At 37.2% G+C, this 25,000-nt stretch overlaps 1 protein-coding gene across 4 annotated transcripts in view; it reads left to right on the top strand.

Annotated features, from left to right (window-relative positions):
• The window catches only part of LOC133541980 (glutamate receptor ionotropic, kainate 2-like), a 336,785-nt gene that overhangs the window by 110,552 nt on the left and 201,233 nt on the right, over window positions 1–25,000 (top strand). For all 4 annotated transcript variants that reach the window (XM_061885731.1, XM_061885734.1, XM_061885730.1 and 1 more), the window contains 3 exons: window positions 4,560–4,741; window positions 11,211–11,264; window positions 19,238–19,411. In XM_061885731.1, coding sequence (XP_061741715.1) covers window positions 4,560–4,741; window positions 11,211–11,264; window positions 19,238–19,411 — 410 coding nt within the window. The remainder of the gene's footprint in view (window positions 1–4,559; window positions 4,742–11,210; window positions 11,265–19,237; window positions 19,412–25,000) is intronic.

The raw sequence follows: 25,000 nt of genomic DNA, 5'->3' as shown, positions 1-25,000 counted from the left end.
GTTATGAGAGTGGTATTGAATCAAGTATCCATTCAGTATCGACGTGTGGGCTTAAGAATTGTTATAAAATTTAATGAAGATTCCCACTTCAGTTAGCATCCCTCTCAGCTCTCTTCCACCTATCTTTGCAAAGGCTGAATATATGTCGCAGCTTTTCTTCGAGGCGTCACCAGCTGTGGAGGTGAAGCTAATGCTGAGTGCCAGCGTCCCAGCATGCCGGCCCCTCGCACGTTAACCTCGGATGATATATCCCGTCCCGATGGCCGCATTTATCTGGAGTGTCTCCTTGACCTCCCGTCACTTCCAGCCACAGTCCCTCCCCCCAAAGGGAGACTCGCCCAGGGTAGGGCGTCCCTTGCACGCATTGGACACACACCTGACGCCCTGAAAACCGTGACCGCCGTGCAGCCTCCACGCCATGCTGCTGCTGCCGCCGCCTCCACCTGGCCCCCGGCTGGCAGATCACGCCGCTTCATGCTCCGGGGCCCTTAGCTACTGATTCGGAGCCTATCTGACGGCTGGCGGGGAAGACTATCGGAGGGGATAAAATATTCACACACAGCCGTTAGAAGATCCAGGGGGAACGTCTGAAGGCATTAGCTAGAACCCACAAATATCTACACTGACAGTGTTTCGCAAACGTTCAACTCCCTTGACAGACCCCCCCCCCCCTCCTGCCCCCATTTTAAACTAAACCCTCCCAGAGTGGTATTATCAGGATAGGTGTGTGAAGGTTCTCAGTCATATCCTAAAACAGGGGTCACCAGGTCGCCCGTAAGGACCAGATGAGTCGCCCGCTGGCCTGTTCTATAAATAGCTCAAATAGCAGCACTTACCAGTGAGCTGCCTCTATTTTTTTAATTTGATTTATTTACTAGCAAACTGGTCTCGCTTTGCTCGACATTTTTAATTCTAAGAGAGACAAAACTCAAATAGGATTTGAAAGTCCAAGAAAATATTTTAAAGACTTGGTCTTTACTTGTTTAAATAAATTCATTTATTATTTTACATTCAGAAAGACAATTTTTAGAGAAAAATACAACCTTAAAAATGATTTTAGGATTTTTAAACACATTTACCTTTTTAAAATCCTTCCTCTTCTTTCCTGACAATTTAAATCAATGTTCCAGTATTTTTTTTTTTTTTTTTATTGTTATGAATAATAAATGCATTTTAATTTAATTCTTCATTTTAGCTGCGGGGCTTCACGGTGGCAGAGGGGTTAGTGCGTCTGCCTCACAATACGAAGTTCCTGCAGTCCTGGGTTCAAATCCAGGCTCGGGATCTTTCTGTGTGGAGTTTGCATGTTCTCCCCTGGAATGCGTGGGTTCCCTCCGGGTACTCCGGCTTCCTCCCACGTCCAAAAACATGCACCTGGGTATAGGTTGATTGGCAACACTAAATTGGCCCTAGTGTGTGAATGTGAGTGTGAATGTTGTCTGTCTATCTGTGTTGGCCCTGTGATGAGGGGGCGACTTGTCCAGGGTGTACCCCGCCTTCCGCCCGATTGTAGCTGAGATAGGCGCCAGCGCCCCCCGCGACCCCGAAAGGGAATAAGCGGTAGAAAATGGATGGATGGATTTTAGCTGCTATTTTTTCGACAAAGAATATTTGTGAAATATTTCTTCAAAATTATTATGATTAAAATAAAATAAAACTATTCTGGCAAATCTATAAAAACTGTAGAATCAAATTTAAAGCTTATTTCAAAGTCTTACATTTTTTGTACTGGAAAATCTAGCAGAAATAATAATTTGTCTTTGTTAAAAATATAGCTTGGTCCAATTTGTTATATATTCTAACAGAGTGCAGATTGGATTTTAACCTATTTAAAACATGTCATCAAAATTCTGAAATTAATATTAATCAGGAAAAATTACTAATGATGTTCCATAAATTATTTTAAATTTTTTCAAAAAGATTCAAATTAGCTAGTTTTTCTCTTCATTTTTTTCGGTTGAACTTTGAATTTTAAAGAGTCGAAATTAAAATAAACTATGTTTCAAAATTAAAATTTTTTGGTGTTTTCTCCTCTTTTAAACCGTTCAATTAAGTGTTTTTTCATCATTTATTCTCTACAAAAAAACCTTCTGTAAAAGGAAAAAAAATGTACGACGGAATGGCAGACAGAAATACCCATTTTTTTAATATTTATAGATTTATTTATTAAAGGTAAACTGAGCAAATTGGCTATTTCTGGCAATTTATTTAAATGTGTATCAAACTGGTAGCCCTTCACATTAATCAGTACCCAAGAAGTAGCTCTTGGTTTCAAAAAGGTTGGTGACCCCTGTCCTAAAAAAATGGATTTCGTCTTGAAGATGTTTCATTTTTAAATGCCTGTTTTTTTAAGCCTGTGACATTTTAACATACAGTCATAATCAAAAATTTACATACACTGTCTTGATTTTGCAGTAATTTTTACAACTCTTTATTTTTTTCTGACAGAGTGATTGGCGCACATATTGGTTGGTCACACAAAAAAAAAAAAAATCATGAAGTTTGGTTCTTTTATGAGTTTATTATGGGTCTACTGAAAATGTAAGCAAATCTGCAGGGTCAAAAGTATACATACAGCAATGTTAATATTTGCTTACATGTCCCTTGGCAAGTGTCACTGCAATTAGGCGCTTTTGGTAGCCATCCATAAGCTTCTGGCTGAATTCCTCTTGACAAAATTGGTGCAGTTCAGCTAAATGTGTTGGTTTTCTGATATGGACTTCTTTCTTCAGCATTTTCCACATAGGACTGTTATGGTTTAACTGAGGGGAGATGACGGCAACAGACACCAGGAGATTTATGTACAATGATTTGTTATATATATATATATATATATATATATATATATATATCCAAACCCCGTTTCCATGTGAGTTGGGAAATTGTATTAGATGTTAATAAAAATGGAATACAATGATTTGCAAATCCTTTTCAACCCATATTCAGTTGAATACACTACAAAGACAAGATATTTGATGTTTAAACTCATAAACTTTATTTTTTTCCCAAATAATAAGCAACTTAGAATTTCATGGCTGCAACACGTGCCAAAGTAGTTGGGAAAGGGCATGTTCACCATTGTGTTACATCACATTTTCTTTTAACAACACTCAATAAGCGTTTGGGAACTGAGGAAACTAATTGTTGAAGCTTTGAAAGTTGAATTCTTTCCCATTCTTGTTTTATGTAGAGCTTTAGTCGTTCAACATTCCGGGGTCGTATTTTACGCTTCATAATGCGCCACACATTTTCGATGGGAGACATGTCTGGAAATAAAACTTTGTGTTACATTGTGTTCCGGACAAGAAACATTGGTACTTTAACTCTAACTTTAAGAACACAAAAGGCTGAAACTTTCCAAGAAGAATGCTGGACTTCCAAGGGGACAGATGGCAGATCTGCCCAACTTCCACAGGAACTCTTTTTGAAGTATTTTTACAAACTCTTTCTTTGATCTATTTTATGGGACCCTCTTTGAACAATTTTATGGGACTTTCCTTAATCTGTTCGGGAACCGAAGGTAGGAGCTGGTCACGACCCACTTCAATGAGGAAGAAGCTGTGGGAAGGAGGGGGGGAAATCCAAATAAAGAAGGAGGAGCACGGTCTTGGGGTAGAGCATGGTGGAGGACTGTACAGGGTGTACAGTGGCCATGCCTCTCCATGGATCCAAGTCTAAATTTAATTATGTCTCTCTTTGATCTTTTGCCTTTTTCATCAGTGTTCGAACCTTCACGCCATGTCCACTTCTATTCGTGCATCTCGGGAAAACAAACACCCCATAGTCCACGTCCTGACACTAACCAAGTATGGGAATCTATTAGAATCACCTTTTGGAGAGGTTTGCGGATATTCGCTCTCCTTCCATATAATGGTTCACAACAAGACCCGTGTTCCTGTTTCACACTTCACATGGGGACCTCGCCCCAAACTCCATTGATGGGCTCACACAGCAGTCCAATTCAACTTAAGAACTAGGGCTCAGCTATGTTGAAGTGGTTCCATGAAGAAAGAAAACCTTATCTCGCTCCACTTCCCCCGTCCATTTTTATAGCCATGACAAGTAATCATCTCTCCCATCAATCCCTCTGCTTTCATCACCAGACTCTGAAGTTCCTCTCACCGGGGGGGAGACTCATTGTGATCTCATCACAGGGTAGCTTTCGACCCGAGCATGTGGTGCGGCCTACGGAAGACAGGAGTGGCAAAAGGGAAAAACAGAACCTGGCTAATCAAAGCGTGTTTGGATAGACCAGCAGGAGTCAATTCAACGTGCTCCGAGACCAAAAGCAAATCACTATTTATGAGGCTTGAAACTTCCTCTGTACTATTTTTCTATTTTTGGAATAAAGGAGAGAAACATGCTGGCTTGGCGTGGAATTCTTTTGACAGGTTTGCATTGGTATGAAGAAGATCAATGAAGTGAGAATCGGCCGGACGCATACATATGAGCCCCGGCGAACCGCTTGTTTTGTTGCGACCGCTTCCAAATGGCGGCCGATCAAACACTCCCGTCTTTTAAACATTTGCGCTCTGTTGCGTCTCCTTTTTTGTCTGCAGGACTCATCCGACTGCAGGAGCTGATCAAGGCGCCGTCGCGGTACAACATTCGTTTGAAGATCCGACAGCTGCCCACCGAGACCAAGGACGCCAAGCCGCTGCTGAAGGAGATGAAGAAAGCGAAAGAGTTCCACGTCATCTTCGATTGCGGACACGAGATGGCTGCCTGGATACTGAAACAGGTATGAGGGCTTTTTGGGGTAAAAAAGAGACATTTCATCCTTCTGCTGTCTTAATACCGTATTTTTCGGACTGTAAGGCGCACCAAAATCCTTTTGAGTTCTCAAAAATTAACAGTGCGCCTTATAACCCGGTGCTCCTAAAGTATGGAATAATTCTGGTTGTGCTTACCGACCTCGAAGGAATTTTATTTGGTACATGATGAAATAAGCGTGACCAATAGATGGCAGTCATACATAAGAGATACGTGTAGACTGCAATACGATGGCGGTCACACGTAAGGGTTATGTGTAAACTGCAATTTGACTCAAGTAAACAACACCGACATTGTATATGTTCCATTGAAAATATAGAACATTACCCACGGTGCTCAAAAATCTATCAAAACGTTTTAATACGACTTTGGTAAGCTATGAAGCCGCACCGCTTGATGGATTGTACTGTGCTTCAACATAGGAGTATTATTATGGTGTGTGTATAAGGTAAGATATATTATCTGGCGTTTTGTTTCCCAATATTATGCAAAAGCAACTTTACTTACCTTCTGGTACCTGCTGATCTGAATTAGGGATGTGTATGAGTCCTGAAAATTTACGCGCGTCCGCCTTTGTAGTCGGTGTCGACCGCATAGTCTATAAGCTTCTTCTTTTTTTGTATCTTCTAGTTATGGGACATTCATCCTCCGCTGTTGCCATTTCTGATATAAAGGACTGTGAAGTTCTTACTTATATCTGTCACTAAACTGGACATGAAAGCGCTAAAACATACCGGTGTCGTGAGTTTACATTATTCAACCAAGGAACTTTAGTTATCAGACAGTTCCAGTCGGACACATTTATCCGGCGTTTTGTTTCCCAATATTATGCAAAAGCAACTTTTCTAACCTTCTGGTACCTGCTGATCTGTATTTGGGATCTGCATAAGTACTGAAAATTTGTTCACGTCCGCTTTTGTCGTCGATAAGCTTATTTTTTGTCTCTATCTTCTTGTTATGGGACATTCATCCTCCGCTGTTGCCATTTCTGATATAAAGTAGTGAAAAGTTTTTACTTATATCTGTCGGTAAACTGGACATGAAAGTGCTAAAACATACCGGTGTAGTGAGTTTACATTATTCACCCAAGGAACTTTAGTTATTTGAGTGTTACGGTCGGACACATTTATCCGGCATTTAGTTTTGCAATATTATGCAAAAGCAACTTTTATTACCTTCTGGTATATGCTGATCTGAATACAGGATCTGCATAAGTCCTAAAAAATGTGCGCGCTTCCGCCTTTGTAGTCAATAAGCGTCTTCTTTTTCTCTATCTTCTTGTTATGGGACATTCATCCTCCACTGTTGCCATTTCTAATATAAAGTAGTGTAAAGTTCTTACTTATATCTGTCAGTAAACTCGCCATGAAAGTGCTAAAACATACCGGTGTAGTGAGTTTACATTATTCAACCAAGGAACTTTAGTTATTAGAGAGTTCCAGTCGGACACATTTATCCGGCGTTTTGTTTCCCAATATTATGCAAAAGCAACTTTTCTAACCTTCTGGTACCTGCTGATCTGTATTTGGGATCTGCATAAGTACTGAAAATTTGTTCACGTCCGCCTTTGTCGTCGATAAGCTTATTTTTTGTCTCTATCTTCTTGTTATGGGTCATTCATCCTCCGCTGTTGCCATTTATAAAGTAGTGTAAAGTTTTTACTTATATCTGTCACTAAACTGGACATGAAAGTGCTAAAACATACCGGTGTAGTGAGTTTACATTATTCACCCAAGGAACTTTAGTTATTAGAGTGTTCCGGTCGGACAAATTTATCTGTCATTTTGTTTTGCAATATTATGCAAAAGCAACTTTTCTTACCTTCTGGTACCTGCTGATCTGTATTTGGGATCTGCATAAGTCCTGAAATGTTGTGTACATCTGCCTTTGTAGTCAATAAGCTTATTTTTTGTCTCTATCTTCTTGTTATGGGACATTCATCCTCCACTGTTGCCATTTCTAATATAAAGTAGTGTAAAGTTCTTACTTATATCTGCCAGTAAACTCGCCATGAAAGTGCTAAAACATACCGGTGTAGTGAGTTTACATTATTCAACCAAGGAACTTTAGTTATTAGAGAGTTCCAGTAGTTTTATACGGCGTTTTGTTTCACAATATTATGCAGAAGCAACGTTTCTTACCCTGTGGTACCTGCTGATCTGTGTTTGGGATCTGCATAAGTCCTAAAAAATTTGCGCGCATCCGCCTTTGTAGTCGCTAAGCTTCTTCCTCTTCTCTATCTTCTTGATATGGGACATTTGTCATACGCTGTTGCCATTTCTCAAATAAAGTAAAGTTGTTATAACAGTCAGTAAACTCCTTACGCCTTTTGTATGAAAAAAAAAAAAAAAAACGGAGAATACGTCAATATTACACATTACCTTGTCATGCCTATAAAAGATATCTGCAGTTCTGTGTGGGTTTAGCACCATTTTCTGAACCTGAAACCATAAAGGCAAGAGATTGTGGTTTAATTTGATGAATGCAATGTAAACACACTCTAAATCTGCTGCAAGTTCCAGTTATTACTTTCCTCTCTTCAAGCGCTGATGGTTCAGATAATATCCTGCCCCGTGCATCTGTAATCTCTTTATAAAATATGAGATCTCGACGGCGGACCCACCCGTCTTCATCGCGCAGTTAAGGGTTTTAATTAGAATATCTAATCTCACTCACATGCATGCTAAATGTGTTTAATAGGGCCACATTCTTTATGAGAACCGCGGGGCTTCTTAATGAATGGACTCCCAAACTTAGCGGCGCGTGGTGGGTTGGATTGTCTTTACAGCGCCGTTCTGTTGGAAGCAACGAGAATGATTATTTATCGCGGAGTGAAGGCGGCAGAAAAGGGATATGTTTTTGGCTACAGGGCTCTGGCTTTCATTTTTTTTTTTTAGCCAGAGTAGTAAATACCAATCAAAGTGCTGCTGAAGCCAATGAATAAAACATGAGAACAACTTGGCAACGATATAATATAGAGTCAGGGAAATAAAGAAAAAAATCGTAATGTTCGCACTGATGTTAGGGCTTGCACAACACGACGTTTTTTTAGGCGGACAAACAAAGATGACTACTTTCCATTCAGAAAAACAGTACAGGTCAAAAGTTTGGACACACCTTCTCCTTATTCAAATGGGTTTTCTTTATTTTCATGACTATTTACATTGTAGATTGTCACTGAAGGCATGAAAACTATGACACCTGTGGAGGTGAAAACCATTTCAGTTGAAGCTCTTGAAGCTCATGGAGAGAATGCCAAGAGTGTGCAAAGCAAATATTGGAGCAAAGGGTGGCTATTTTGAAGAAAATACAAAAAAGATCAATTAGAATAATGCATAATGTTGGATATAGAGAACATACAAACCCTTTATTTATTGAGTCAAAAATATTAAAGTTCTGTGATTTGGTAAAATTGCAAACAGCTAAATTGATGTACAAAGCAAATTATAACCTGCTACAAAAGAATGTGCAACAATTCATCCATCCATCCATCCATTTTCTACCGCTTATTCCCTTTTTGGGGTCGCGGGGGGCGCTGGCGCCTATCTCAGCTACAATCGGGCGGAAGGCGGGGTACACCCTGGACAAGTCGCCACCTCATCGCAGGGCCAACACAGATAGACAGACAACATTCACACTCACATTCACACACTAGGGACCATTTAGTGTTGCCAATCAACCTATCCCCAGGTGCATGTCTTTGGAAGTGGGAGGAAGCCGGAGTACCCGGAGGGAACCCACGCATTCACGGGGAGAACATGCAAACTCCACACAGAAAGATCCCGTGCCTGGATTTGAACCCAGGACTGCAGGAACTTCGTATTGTGAAACAGACGCACTAACCCCTCTGCCACCATGAAGCAACACCGTGCAACAATTCTTCTCAACTAAAAAGGAGAAACATACCTTAGAGCAAAATCTAATTCAAAACATTTGTATGCACGTACAACACTTAAAACCTTTAGCATATCAGTATGTGGAATTAAATTATGGAATGGATTAAGTAAAGAAGGTAAACATTGTACTGATATGATCCAGTTTAATAGGATCTTCAAATAAATTCTGCTTACAAAGTACAAAGAAGAAGAATTATGAGAAACACTTTCAAACTTATTGAAAATAAGATATTCTTCATCTCAGTATGTTAATAATGACTGAATTGATTAAGTACATGTTAAAAAAAGAGTGATACCCCTTCACGGATGTCATTTTGCTATTTTGATATTTTGCTGTAAAAAAGGTCAGTGAATGAATGTATATATTTGTTGGCGCTCTGAAGTGGAAAAGGGGTAGGATTAAATAAGCTTTGCTTCTTCCTACTCCTTTTCGGACATGATGTATATTGAAATGATGAAATTGCCTTATGTATAATGTTGTAGGTATGTCATGTTTGAAATAAACTAAGAAAATTCCCAAAAAAATAAAGAAGAAAATAAAATATAAAAGATGTTTCTAGTTATTTCAACTTTTTTTTGTGAAGTACATAACTCCACATGTGTTCATTCATAGTTTTATTTATGTATATATAGATATATTGTCACTGAAGGCATCAAAACTATGAATGAACACATGTGGAGTTATATACTTCACAAAAAAAGTACATAACTCCACATGTTCATTCATAGTTTTGATGCCTTCATTCATGTATATATATATATATATATATATATATATATATATATATATATATATATATATACATATATCCATCCATCCATTTTTTCTACCGCTTATTCCCTTTTGTGTATAATGTATATATACGCCTTCCGCCCGATTGTAGCTGAGATAGGCGCCAGCGCCCCCCGCAACCCCACAAGGGAATAAGCGGTAGAAAATGGATGGATGGATATATGAATGAAGGCTTCAAAACTATGAATGAACACATGTGGCGTTATGTACTTAACAAAAAAAACTGAAATATGTGTGTATATATATATATATATATATATATGTATATATATATATATATACATACACACATACATATATATACATACACACACATATATAGATATATGTATGTATACATACACATGTCTATACACATATATATATACACACATATACACACACATATTTTTACACACACACATATATATATATATATATATATATATATATATACACACACACATACATATATATACATACACACATACATACATATTTTCCATACACACACACATATATATATATAAGTATGTATGTATGTATGTATGTGTGTGTGTGTGTATGGAAAAATATGTGTGTGTGTTTATATATATGTGTTTGTGTATGGAAAAATGTTTGTGTGTGTGTATATATGTATATATATATATATATATATATATATATATATATATATATATATATATATATGTGTGTGTGTGTGTGTAAAAATATGTGTGTGTATATATATATGTATATATGTGTAAAGACGTGTATGTATACATACATATATGTGTGTGTATTTATATATATGTATATATATGTATGTGTATATATATATATATATATATATATATATATATATATATATATATATAATATATAATATTTTTATATATATGTAGGTGTGGGAAAAATCACAAGACTACTTCAGCTCTACAGAACTGTTTCATGAGGGGTTCCCACAATCATCAGGAGATTTTTATATATATATATATATATATATATATATATATATATATATATATATATATATATGTGTGTGTATATATATGTATATATATATACATATGTGTGTATATATATGTATATATATACATATGTGTGTATATATATGTATATGTGTGTATATGTGTATGTATATATGTGTGTGTGTGTATGTATGTCATGAAATACTTTTTGAGAAAAGTTCGATTCAATATTATTTCAGATTACATTTTACACTTTCAATTGCAAATGAACCATTTATTTACTTTTTCCACATTTGGGTGATTTAATTTCACATTTTAATCATCTTTTTGATTGGCTTCATGTGCATTTATTTGGCACATACAGTGCAGGCCAAAATTTTGGACACACCTCTTCATTTAAATGGGTTTCCTTTATTTTCTAAAAAGGCCGTTTTGGCATGTGTTGCAATGTTAATATTTCATCATTGATATATAAACTATCAGACTGTGTGGTCGCTAGTAGTGGCTTTCAGTAGGCCTTTAAATATCTGCCTGACTTATGATTTCAAAACAAATAAACAATCAAATTGTAGAATGTAAAATAAATAATTTTATGGTTAAATTCATATAGAACAGGCCCAAAAAAAATTAAAGTGTCATCCATCTGAATTTCACATATTTTTCCAGTAAAATAATTGCATTTCTTGTGACTATAAATGTAAGAAGTGATGGGGTATCTTTTTCCAACTGTTTCTCTCCAGGTGGAATCAAATGGACGAACAAAGAGTTTATCTAAGTTCATAAAGCTCTTCATTCATTCTGCTCTCTTTCTCCTTGCAGGCTCTGGCCATGGGGATGATGACGGAGTACTATCACTACATTTTTACCACCCTGGTGAGTCGACTGACACTTTATTTTCTTTTTATGTCGCCGTGATTAAATGATGTGTTTTGTTGTTGTTATTGTTGCGCCGCTCCATTAGTAGAATTGCTCGTCCAATTCCCGGTCTGTTTACCCGCCGTGCGTTTGGTCTCTGAGAATAACTCACGCCGGTTTTCAAAGACGACTTCCAATTATTCAAACCTCAACCCTCACCCGACGTTGTTGTGATTGACAAGGTTGAACTTTCCCAGCAGCGGGCGGCGTACTATAAATATTACCGGTGTTAAAAATGCACTCGACTTCAATGGATTTTCCCAAATCTGCGCCGACCCCTCCGCACCCGGACCCGCGGTCAAGAACCTCCGAGAGGAGGAGACAAAAGCGGTTCAGAAATATTTTACACGGCTTCTGACAGCGTTTGCCGTTTGATCAGGCTTCTACAAAGACGACCGCAGATGAACTCCAAAGAAGAGAAGACAACAACGAGCTGGGGCTAATAGCCCTGAGTCGAGGATTCTGTCAGCCATTAGGTCCATTAAAACCCTAATAATAAACATTGTGTCGCTTGAATGCGTTCTAAAAGAAGGACAAGGCTGACCTAGAACTGACACGCCGCTAGAGAAAATGGAATATCTGATAGAAACATTTTAAAAATACATGCAAACACCTCCAACGGTTCTCAAACTTTCAAGAACACACTCAAGCCCTCCACTCTGAGACGGACCCGTTCGTCTCAAATCTGTAAGAAACGCACCCGGGGTACTCCAGGTGTCGCTATTTAAAGAGTCAGCTGGGAACGTAATAAACATTAGGATAGGACAGGGGTAGGGAACCTATGGCTCTAGAGCCAGATGTGGCTCTGAGCAAGACACTTCACCCTTGCTCCTGATGGTTGCTGGTTAGCGCCTTGCATGGCAGCTCCCTCCATCAGTGTGTGAATGTGTGTGTGAATGGGTAAATGTGGAAGTAGTGTCAAAGCGCTTTGAGTACCTTGACAGTGGAAAAGCGATATACAAGTACAACCCATTTATTTATTTAATTAATAATGGAGACGTCAAAGAAGAAAGATGTAGGTGGGAAGCGGTGTATTGCGGTTAGCGCCTTGCATGGCAGCTCCCTCCATCAGTGTGTGAATGTGTGTGTGAATGGGTAAATGTGGAAGTAGTGTCAAAGCGCTTTGAGTACCTTGACAGTGGAAAAGCGATATACAAGTACAACCCATTTATTTATTTAATTAATAATGGAGACGTCAAAGAAGAAAGATGTAGGTGGGAAACGGTGTATTGCGGTTAGCGCCTTGCATGGCAGCTCCCTCCATCAGTGTGTGAATGTGTGTGTGAATGGGTAAATGTGGAAGTAGTGTCAAAAACGCTTTGAGTACCTTGACGGTGGAAAAGCGATATACAAGTACAACCCATTTATTTATTTAATTAATAATGGAGACGTCAAAGAAGAAAGATGTAGGTGGGAAGCGGTGTATTGCGGTTAGCGCCTTGCATGGCAGCTCCCTCCATCAGTGTGTGAATGTGTGTGTGAATGGGTAAATGTGGAAATACTGTCAAAGCGCTTTGAGTACCTTGACGGTGGAAAAGCGATATACAAGTACAACCCATTTATTTATTTAATTAATAATGGAGACGTCAAAGAAGAAAGATGTAGGTGGGAAGCGGTGTATTGCGGTTAGCGCCTTGCATGGCAGCTCCCTCCATCAGTGTGTGAATGTGTGAATGGGTAAATGTGGAAATACTGTCAAAGCGGTTTGAGTACCTTGAAGGTAGAAAAGCGCTATAAAAGTACAACCCATTTATTTATTCATTATTTTGATGACTGCATCTGGCTCTCGGATAATTCTGAGCTGACATTGCGTAACACGATAAGTAATGAATAATTCCACTTGTAATGACATTGTTAAAAAATAACGCTCAAAATATAAAAAATTCTCATGCATTTTGAATCCATCCATCCGTTTCCTACCGCACCTGTTCAAGATTAGGCGCAGCGGGTTATAAGACGCACTTACGAGTTTTGAGAAAATGAAAGGATTTTAAGTGTGCCTCATAGTCCGAAAAATGAGGTAATTAATGTTCTATATTTTCAATGGAGCATATAACATTTTGGTTTTTACTTGAGTCATATTGCAGTGTACACGTATCTCTTATGTGTGACTGCCATCATATTACAGTCTACGTGTATCTTATGTGTGACTGCCATCATATTGCAGTCTACGCGTATCTCTTATGTGTGACTGCCATCATATTGCAGTCTACGTGTATCTCTTATGTGTGACTTTCATCATATGGCAGTCTACACGTATCTGTTATGTGTGACTGCCATCATATTGCAGTCTACGCGTATCTCTTATGTATGACTGCCATCATATTGCAGTCTACACGTATCTGTTATGTGTGTCTGCCATCTACTGGTCACACTTATCATTTTGCCATGTACCAGACTAAATGGCTTTGAGGTTGGTAAGCACACCAATTATTCCGTACATTAGGCGAGTTTTAAAGTGTACTGTCGAGTTTTGAGGACAATTAAAGGATTTTAAGTGTGCCTTATAGTCCGAAAAATACGGTAATTAATGTTCAATGTTTTCAATGGAACATTTTGGTGTTTACTTGAATCTTATTGCAGGCTACACGTATCTCTTATGTGTGACTTCCATCATATTGCAGTCTACGGCGTATCTCTTATGTGTGACTGTCATCATAGTGCAGTCCGTACACATTTCTTGTGCGTGACTGACATCTACTGGTCAAACTTATCATGTCACCATGTACCAGGTAAAATGGCTTCGAGGTCGGTAAGCACAACCAATTATTCCGTACATTAGGCGGGTTTTAAAGTGCACTGTCGAGTTTTGAGAAAATGAAAGGATTTTAAGTGTGCCTTATAGTCCGAAAAATATGGGAATTTATCTTTTATATATTTTCAATGAAACATATAACATTTTGGTGTTGTTTACTTGAGTCATATTGCAGTCTACACGTATATCTTATGTGTGACTGCCATCATATTGCAGTCTATACACATTTCTTATATGTGACTGCCATCTACTGGTCACACTTATCATTTCACCATGTACCAGATAAAATGGCTTCGAAGTCGGTAAGCACACCAGTTATTCCGTACATTAGGCGGGTTATAAAGTGCACTGTCGAGTTTTGAGGACAATTAAAAGATTTTAAATGTGCCTCTATAGTCCGAAAAATACGGTAATGTTCAATGTTTTCAATGGAACATATAACATTTTGGTGTTGTTTACTTGAGTCATACTGCAGCCTACACGTATCTCTTATGTGTGACTGCCATCATGTTGCAGTCTACACGTGTCTCTTATGTGTTACTGCCATCATATTGCAGTCTATGCGTATGTCTTATGTGTGTCTGCCATCTACTGGTCACACTTATCATTTTACCATGTACCAGACAAAATGGCTTTGAGGTTGGTAAGCACACCAATTATTCCGTACATTAGGCGGGTTTTAAAGTGCACTGTCGAGTTTTGAGGACAATTAAAGGATTTTAAATGTGCCTTATAGTCCGAAAAATACGGTAACTAATGTTCAATATTTTCAATGGAACGTATAACATTTTGGTGTTGTTTACTTGAGTTATATTGCAGTCTACATGTATCTCTTATGTGTGACTGACATCATATTGCAGTCCACGCGTATGTCTTATGTGTGTCTGCCATCTACTGGACACACTTATCATTTCACCATGTACCAGATAAAATGGCTTCAAAGTAGGTAAGCACACCAATTATTGCGTAAATTAGGCGGGTTATAAAGTGCACTGTCGAGTTTTGAGGACAATTAAAGGATTTTAAATGCGCCTTATAGTCCGAAAAATACGGTAAATAATGTTCTATATTTTTATTGGAACATATAACATTTTGGTGTTTACTTGAGTCATATTGCAGTCTATACGTATCTTACATGTGACTGCCATTATTACGCAGTCCACACATATCTTATGTATGACAGCCTTCTACTGGTCAAACTTATTATTTCACCATTTACCAGAAAAAATTACTTTGAGGATGGTAAGCACAACCAAAATTATTCCTTACATTAGGCACACTGTCGAGTTTTGAGGAAATGAAAGAATTTTAAGTGTGCCTTATAGTCTATAAAATACAGTAATTAATGTTCAATATTTTCAATGGAACATGTAGCATTTTGGTGTTGTTTACTTCAGTCATATTGCAGCCTACACGTATCTCTTATGTGTGACTGCCATCTACTGGTCACATGTATCAATTCACCAAGTACCAGATAAAAAAGCTTCGAGGTCGGTAAGCACACCAATTATTCCGTACATTAGGTGGGTTATAAAGTGCACCGTCGAGTTTTGAGAAAATGAAAGGACTTTAAGTGCGTCTTTTAGTCCGAAAAATATGGGTATATTTATTTCTTGTTTGTAAGATAAAAGTACACGGTCTGGTTTGACCAGAAAATCCAAAAGAGTTCAACCAAATATGTTTTTCTGGTAGTAGAAGCCCTTTTATCTTCTCGTAGTGCAGGCTGAGTGTGCAACACTTTAAAATGACCCCGGCCCTACAGCCGTATTTTATGCTCGTCTATTTACTGTTGCACTTCATCAAAACGACTACTGTGGTTAAAGTCACAAAAACAACAGACTTGTTGTGGTCCAAGGCTACTGAGTTATAGTACGAGGATACCATTGTGCACAAAAATAAAGTCCACGCTTTGTTGTGGAAGAACTTGGCTCAACTCGTCAAAAGACCCCTTACCACATTGTTATTATTATGCCATGATAATAATAATAATAATAATACATTTTATTCGTAAAAAAAAAAAAAAACACTTTACGTTGAGCAAACAACCTCAAAGTGCCACATTGTAAAAAAAAATATTAATAATAATAAAACGATAATAAAAATAAAAAAATATATAAAACTAGAAACAGCCCAATAGCTAGAAAAGATGGGTTTTTAAGCCTTTTTTAAAAGCATTCACAGTCTGAGGTGCCCTCAGGTGGTCAGGGAGAGCGTTCCACAGACTGTGAGCAGCGGAGCAGAAAGCCCGGTCTCCAGTAGTTCTTAGCTTTGTCCGTGGATGTTAGAGGAGGTTAGCCTGTTTGGAGCGGAGATGTGGTGTGGAGGATTTGGGGGTGGGCAGTTCTTTGGAGGCACTGGTGAGTTAGGAGGGAGATTTTGAATTCAATCCTGAGTGGAACAGGAAGCCAGTGAAGGGATTTGAGAGTTGGTGTGATGTGGTCATGTTTTCGCACTCTCATCAGGATCCCCGCAGCACTATTTTGTTATGTACTGCAGCTTCTGGATGTTCTTGCTGGGAATTCCGACAAGAAGTGCGTTGCAGTAGTCATTATCATTATTTTTTGCACTTGCCTGCCGTCTCTGCATCCTGGAGTGCGTAACGTACCAAAAAATAATACAATATAGTTGAATCATTTATTCCGATTACTATTCTTTATCAATATTAGTATGATTATTACATTATAAGGCTTAGCATGCTCAAAATCTTACCATTGTCATTCTTTTCTGGACTTGCCTGCCGTCTCTGCATCCTGGAGTGCGTAACGTAACAAAAACTAGTACAATGTAGTTGAATCAATTATTCTTATTACTATTCCTTATCAATATTGGTTTGATTATTACATTATAAGGCTTAGCACACTCAAAATCTTACTATTTATCATTATTTTCTGCCCTTGCCTGCCGTCTCTGCATCCTGGAGTGCGTAACATAACAAAAACTAATACAGTGTAGTTTAATTAATTATTTTTATTACTATTCTTTATCAATATTTGTATGATTATTACATTATAGGACATAGCACACTCAAAATCTTACTATTATTATTCTTTTCTGGACTTACCTGCCATCTCTGCATCCCGGAATGTGTAACGTAACAAAAACTAATACAATGTAGTTGAATCAATTATTCTTATTACTATTCTTCATCAATATTAGTATGATTTTTACATTATAAGGCTTAGCACATTAAAAATCTTACCATTCTCTTTCTTTTCTGCACTTGCCTGCCATCTCTGCATCCCGGAGTGCCAAACGTAACAAAAACTAATACAATTTGGTTGAATGAATTATTCTTATTACTATTCTCTATCAATATTGGTATAATTATTACATTATAAGGCTTAGCACATTCAAAATTTAACCATTGTCTTTCTTTTCTGCATTTGCCTGCCGTCTCTGCATCCCGGAGTGTGTAACATAACAAAAACTAATATAATGTAGTTTAATTATTCTTATTACTATTCTTTATTAATATTGGTATGATTATTACATTATAGGACATAGCACACTCAAAATCTTACCAATATCATTCTTTTCTGCACTTCCCTGCCGTCTCTGCATCCCGGAGTGCGTAACGCAACAAAAGCTAATACAATGTAGGTGAATCAATTAATCTTATTACTATTCTTTATCAATATTGGTATAATTATTACATTATAAGGCTTAACACACTCAAAATCTTACCATTTATCATTATTTTCTGCCCTTGCCTGCCGTCTCTGCATCCCGCAGTGCGTAACATAACAAAAACTAATACAATGTAGTGTAATTAATTATTTTTATTACTATTCTTTATCAATATTGGTATGATTATTACATTATAGGACATAGCACACTCATAATCTTACTATTATTATTCTTTTCTGGACTTACCTGCCATCTCTGCATCCCGGAATGTGTAACGTAACAAAAACTAATACAATGTAGTTGAATCAATTATTCTTATTACTATTCTTCATCGATATTAGTATGATTTTTACATTATAAGGCTTAGCACATTAAAAATCTTACCATTCTCTTTCTTTTCTGCACTTGCCTGCCATCTCTGCATCCCGGAGTGCCAAACGTAACAAAAACTAATACAATTTGGTTGAATGAATTATTCTTATTACTATTCTCTATCAATATTGATATAATTATTACATTATAAGGCTTAGCACATTCAAAATTTAACCATTGTCTTTCTTTTCTGCATTTGCCTGCCGTCTCTGCATCCCGGAGTGCGTAACATAACAAAAACTAATACAATGTAGTTTAATTAATTATTCTTATTACTATTCTTTATCAATATTGGTATGATTATTACATTATAGGCCATAGCACACTCAAAATCTTACTATTATTATTCTTTTCTGCACTTCCCTGCCGTCTCTGCATCCCGGAGTGCATAACTTAACACAAACTAATACAATTTAGTTGAATTATTTATTCTTATTACTATTCTTTATCAATATTAGTATGATTTTTACATTAAAAGGCTTAGCACACTCAAAATCTTACCAATTTCATTATTTTCTGCACTTGCCTGCTGTCTCTGCGTCCCGGAGTGCTTACATAAAACGAAACGTAACAAAAAGTAATTTAATGTGGTTCACTCAATTATTTATCTTATAATTAGTCTTCATCAATTGAAAATGGTCCAATTTTTCCAAAGCACAAATTGTGTGTTCGTCGGTGTCAATTTAAACGAGCTGCGGTCCACAAATGGCCCCCGGGGGCCACACTTTGGACACCCTCATTGTCTTGGATGGCAGAATAGGACTGCATGTCGTCTTTATCATCAGTGGGCTGGCTGTGTGGCAGGTTTGAAGGCCAACTGCTGTACTGCTGGTCGGCAGCCAACGCACCACGCTGCTTTCAGGTTCCGGCAGCAAACATTGACCGTGGCGCTCCGTTCTCCGCCGCGCCGTCAACTCTGTTGTCGACTCGGATGCCAGAAAGCAGGACAATCGGGTCGTCCTTCCACTCGTGTTTGATAAATGGCAAAGGACCAAACGTCTGCCTGTGACCTTGAAAACACAACAACAACAAAATAGCCAGCGCCTCAGCGAGAGGCAACGTAATCACCGGAAAAACCTTCAACTGTACTCTCAAGTTCTTTACTTTTGCTTTTGTTTCATGAGTGCAGCTGAGACGTACATGCACAGGTTTGTTGACTGCCGTTTTGTGCTTCCAGGACCTGTTCGCCTTGGACATGGAGCCGTATCGTTACAGTGGCGTCAACATGACCGGCTTCCGAATCCTCAACACGGAAAACTCTCAGGTGTCGTCTATCATCGAGAAGTGGTCCATGGAGCGGCTACAGGCCCCGCCCAAACCGGACTCGGGCCTGCTGGATGGATTCATGACGGTAGGACTAAAACTTTTGCTTGATTCTGCCATACTTTCAAGTCCAAAATAGTACGACTAGCCAAATACCACAAGATATATTAAATAAATACATCTTCAAAAATGTACTTGTACTTTATTTTAAATGAAATATGAAACAATATTTAAAACTAATGTTAATTAAATCCTAAAATAATTGATAAATTCATTAAAAAAATAAAACCATTTTATTTTAAAATAAATAAAAAAAGATTTTAATGATACAATAATGAATAAATTATTAAAATAATAATTAAATGCAATTTACACATTTAATAATATATGTATGTATTTAATTCCAATATATGTATTAGAATAAAATAATTTATTAATTATTGTATCATTAAAATGTTTTTTTTTTAATTAAAATAAAATGGTTTTAATTTGTTCTTGAATGTATCAATTATTTTACCATTTATTAAATAATGTATTAATTATTGTATCATTAAATGGGTTTTTTTTGTTTTTTTTTAAATTAAAATAAAAGGGTTTTAATTTTTTCGTGAATTCATCAATTATTTTAAAAATATTTTAAAAATATTTCAAACTAATGTTAATTAAATCCTAAAATAAATGATAAATTCATTAAAAAAAATAAAACCATTTTAATTTTAAAATAAATAAAAAAAGATTTTAATGATACAATAATGAATAAATTATTAAAATATTAATTAAATGCAATTTACACATTTAACAATATATGTATGTATCTAATTCCAATATATGTATTGGAATTAAATCATTTATTGTATCATTAAAATGTTTTTATTTTTTATTAAAATAAAATGGTTTTAATTTTTCATGGATTTATCAATTATTTTACGATTTATTAAATAATTTATTAATTATTGTATCATTAAAATGTTTTTTTATTTTATTTTTTTTAAATTAAAATCAAATGGTTTGAATTTTTTCATGAATTCATCAATTATTTTACGATTTATTTTAAAAATATTTTAAAAATATTTAAACAAATTATAATTAAATCCTAATTTAATTGATGAATTAATTAAAAAATAAAACCATTTTCTTTTAAGTTTAAAATAAATAAAAAAACATTTTAATGATACAATAATGAATAAATTATTAAAATAATAATTAAATGCAATTTACACATTTAATAATATATGTATGTATTTAATTCCAATACATGTATTGGAATCAAATAATGTATTAATTATTGTATCATTAAAATGTTTTTTTTAATAATTGTTTTTAAATTAAAATAAAATGGTTTTATTTTTTTCATGAATTTATCAATTATTTCGCAATGTAATTATTCCTTGTGTTGTGATTTATTTATTAAACCATTTTATATTTTATTTCATGATTAATTTAAAAAATCATTAAATCATGACATATTTGATTGAATCAGCAATCACAAATCACAAATTCAGTTGTGAAAAAATTCATTAAAAAATAAAAAAGTTAAATTTAAAAAAAGTTTTGAATAATTAATCAAACGTTGAAATTATCAAATGATTAAATCTAATTAAAACTATTGATACATTTAACACCTGTGTATTTAATTGCAATTATAATCAATGAATAACAATTTTAATTAATTTAATGTTTGTCTATTTATTTAATTTTTGCCCATTTGGCCTTCCATACCTGGAAGAAAATTGTACCGAAAAAAAACGTACGGTGGTACAATTTTCTTTAAAAAAAAAAACACACCAAGTCACACAAAACCTCATTCTGAACCGCCATTATGCATGATGTCACGAGCATTCAATAATTAACCCTGTGCTTTTTCTTCGGCTTTTCGGTACACTTATTCGATAAGAAGCAGAATATTCATTGGTATTTTCAAACTTACCATACATAGTGTACACGTTGATGTGTGTGAACAAGGTTAAGTTGGCAATTTTCCTCTTTCCTGGCTTAGCAATGTTGGATATTTGTGTTTTACTATTAGTTTGGATTCATTTAACCACTGTTTTGAAGTCTTGTTTTAAATGTGGGCATTTTGTGAGGTGATTGATTGACATGTGTGGCCATCCTTGGACATGCTCCACCCTCTCTGCCAAGCTATCACAGCTGAAACTGCTGCTCCCGTGTCATTCCTTCCCGTCTCATGCCGTCCCGCCTGCTCGAAAGTTGGAAAAAAAAGAATACTTCTGTATTCAAATGCCTTGACACTTTTTTTATATGGGACTTTTTTTGTCCAAATGAGCCTCTACTAAATTGGATTAGCCTTCAAAATCTGACGGAAAAAGACGGCGAAGTTACAACTTGGTTTGAGAAAACACAACGGAAGGTCGGATAAAGTATTATTTCCATCCAATCTTGGCATGCGCATAGTAACACTATCTACCTCATTTTGTGACCGGTGAATCCAAGAAGTTTATTTTTGACCATGTCTGGGGGGAAAAAAAAACAAAAAACAGTGGTTTGGTTCTTCAAATGTATTAGTGGGCATTTTTAAAAGATACATTCTGATAATTTTTCAGAGGGTGGTGCAAGGTGGGTTTTTGCATACAGTGAACCATTTGCAGGCATGCAGAAAGTAGGTTATAAATGTCTCTGGAGCAAAATGAACACAAAATGTAGACTACACCATATCCAATGCATATTAACCCTTGTGTGATGTTCATATCGTTGTTACTCAGCCAGCGTTTATGGGTCGGATGGACCCGTTGCATTTTGTGGCTTGTAATGCCTCACAATTAAACACTTTTATGTCAAAATACTGAACGGATGTTTATTGGGATAAGGTAAACCATGCGGGGTTTGTTCTCCCAGGATGCAAACAGATTTCAGACATAGCGTGTAGGTAGGAAATGATTTATTTAAGAACTAAATCGGACGGGAACAAACAAAAACGTGCTCAAAGCTTGGGAAGCGAAAACCAAAGGGGCTAGCGTGGAAGCTAGCAACAAATGGAGACTAGCGTGGAAGCTAGTATACAAATTAGGAAGCCCGACTGACTGACCGGAAAAGGAAGTATTAAATAGTGCTACTGATTAGGGCTCGGGGAACAGGGATACTTGCCAACCCTCCCGAATTTTCCGGGTGACTCCCGAATTTCGGTAACTCTCCCGGGACAACCATTGTCCCGCCCAGGCACATGATAATATCTACGGCAGGGGTGCCCATTACGTCGATCGCGAGCTACCAGTCGACCGCAGGGGGTGTGTCAGTCGATCTCCAGCCAGGCTTTTAAAAAAAAAAGACCTAAAAATTAGTGATCATCAATCTTCACCAAGACGTCACTTAAATGACATTCACGGTACCGGAGGGTCTTGTGAGATGACGCTGGCTGTTGCAAGATCATTATTATGAAAATATGACCGAGAGGAAGGCGAGAAACACAAAATAAGAGTCTCGGAAAGCTGGCGTGCACATCACTTGTGCACGCCAGCTTTCCGAGACTCTGTATTTAGTTAGCGCAGGCAGCATGAAGCAGGGCTTTTATTGTGAAGATAGGAAATCTGCAGTCGGCCTTTAGAGTTTTGACGGAAGGTACGGCGCGAGAGTCTGTTGAAATAAAGTGTTTCTCGCCTTCCTCTCTGTCATTTTTTCATAATAATGAACTGGCAGCAGCCAGCGTCATCTCACAAGACCCTCGGGTGCCGTGAATGTCAATCAAGCAAGCTACGGAATTTGCCGCCAATGTTTTTCTTGTAAAGTGTATGGAAGCTGGATGAATTAGATGCCAAAAACCAACCACTTTCATGTGGTATTGTACAGAAAGGACAACTTTTTTTCTCCTCCATTTGAAAATGTGGGCGTTATCATCATTACTGTCTGATTCCAATCAATGCAAGTCATCAGAATCAGGTAATACACCAACTTATATTCTTGTCTTTGCGAAAGAAAGACATCTATATGTGTTACACATGCTTGTATTATCATTAAACACATCTAACTTGTTTACAAAAATGTCTCTTTCATAAATAAATAAAAATAAATGATATATATAAATGAGGTAGATCCCCTCGAGTTGGTCAATTGAAAAGTAGCTCGCCTGCAGAAAAAGTGTGGGCACCCCTGATCTACGGCTTTTGGAGAGTGCACAACTGCACACCCAACAAGAAGGAGACTATTATATATGTCTCCGTTATCCATAGGTTTATCTATAACCCATAAATTAGGCAGGCACAGTGTGTGTTTATTCCAGTCGGCACGTCAATACACTGACACACAACATACGGAATCCCATCATGCATTGCTTCAAAACTACGGCAAGTAGTAATGTCCAAAAAAAGATAGTGACAGAGAATAGAACGAGGATTGATTGATTGATTGATTCAAACCGTTCTTAGTAGATTGCACAGTACAGTACATATTGTATTGGTTGGGGACATATCTACGATGCTGATCCCACTCCGCTTGGGATGGTTTCCTGTGGACGGGACTCTCGCTGCTGTCTTGGATCCGCTTCGAACTGAACTCTCACGGCTGTGTTGTCGCCACTATGGATTGAACTTTCACAGTATCATGTTAGACCCGCTCGACATCCATTGCTTTCGGTCCCCTAGAGGGGGGGTGGGGTTGCCCACATTTGAGGTCCTCTCCAAGGTTTCTCATAGTCATCATTGTCATTGGCATCCCACTGGGTTGTGAATTCTCCTTGCCCACAGGGTGTGAGTTTTCCTTACTCTTATGTGGGTTCTTCCGAGGATGTCGTACAGTAGTCGTAGTGGTTTGTACAGTCCTTTGAGACATTTGTGATTTAGGGCTATATAACTAAACATTGATTGATTGATTGATTGATGTTCCGTACAATTGACCACTAAATGGTAACACCCGAACAAGTTTTTCAACTTGTTTTAAGTCGGGGTTCACTTAAAACAACTCAGGGTAAGGATGGACAATTCAACCCTAAACTCACTCCTTTCCTGCCAATTAAAGTTGACGTCTGCTGCCCATACCTATGTTTCTTCAAAGCATTGCACAAATACAACAATGAGTAGAGAGGAGTGTTATGTTTGTGTATATGTGTAAATAAATGAACACTGAAATTCAAGTATTTCTTGTATATTTGTATAGATTTCTTTCTTGCCTCTGGTGAGGGTGGTCGCATTTTTTCTACGCTCCCTCCTTTCCCAGCTTGCTCTCTTCGTTTTTGTCTTGTCTGAACTTTTTTCAAGCCTCTTTCTTTGCACTGTTCTCAAATCTAAAACATCAGACATGGATATAATCAGCTGGACTCTCGATGCAATTGACAAAGTCTTTTCGACGAGGAAAAGAGGTTGGGGGGAAGCCTGGCTGTCCTGAAGGAACCATTGCTGCGGGGTACGTGAGAGACTCCTGGGATAAATGGAGAATCATGTGTCTCTCAGTCCTTTCCATCAAGGACGTGGAAGACATCTACCTATTTGGAACCGGGATCGCGGGCACCTGCTGATTAGGCTGGGCATTGCTCTGGTGTTCCGTAAAATTCGTAAGACAATGACAGCCACTCAAGGAGTCCAAAGGCTGTTCGTTGCAATGTATGGTTCGGGCAGGGCTGTGGGAACACAGACTGCGGCGATTTCTGAACTAAATCGCAGGATGGATCACATCATGGAGAAGATTGCTGCAAAGGAAGATTGAATTGATTTTGAGAGCGACAGCATGGACT

This window comes from Nerophis ophidion, linkage group LG24, assembly GCF_033978795.1.
Source record: "Nerophis ophidion isolate RoL-2023_Sa linkage group LG24, RoL_Noph_v1.0, whole genome shotgun sequence".
Classification (NCBI taxonomy): Eukaryota; Metazoa; Chordata; class Actinopteri; order Syngnathiformes; family Syngnathidae; genus Nerophis; species Nerophis ophidion.
This window is presented reverse-complemented; position numbering and strand designations above follow the sequence as displayed.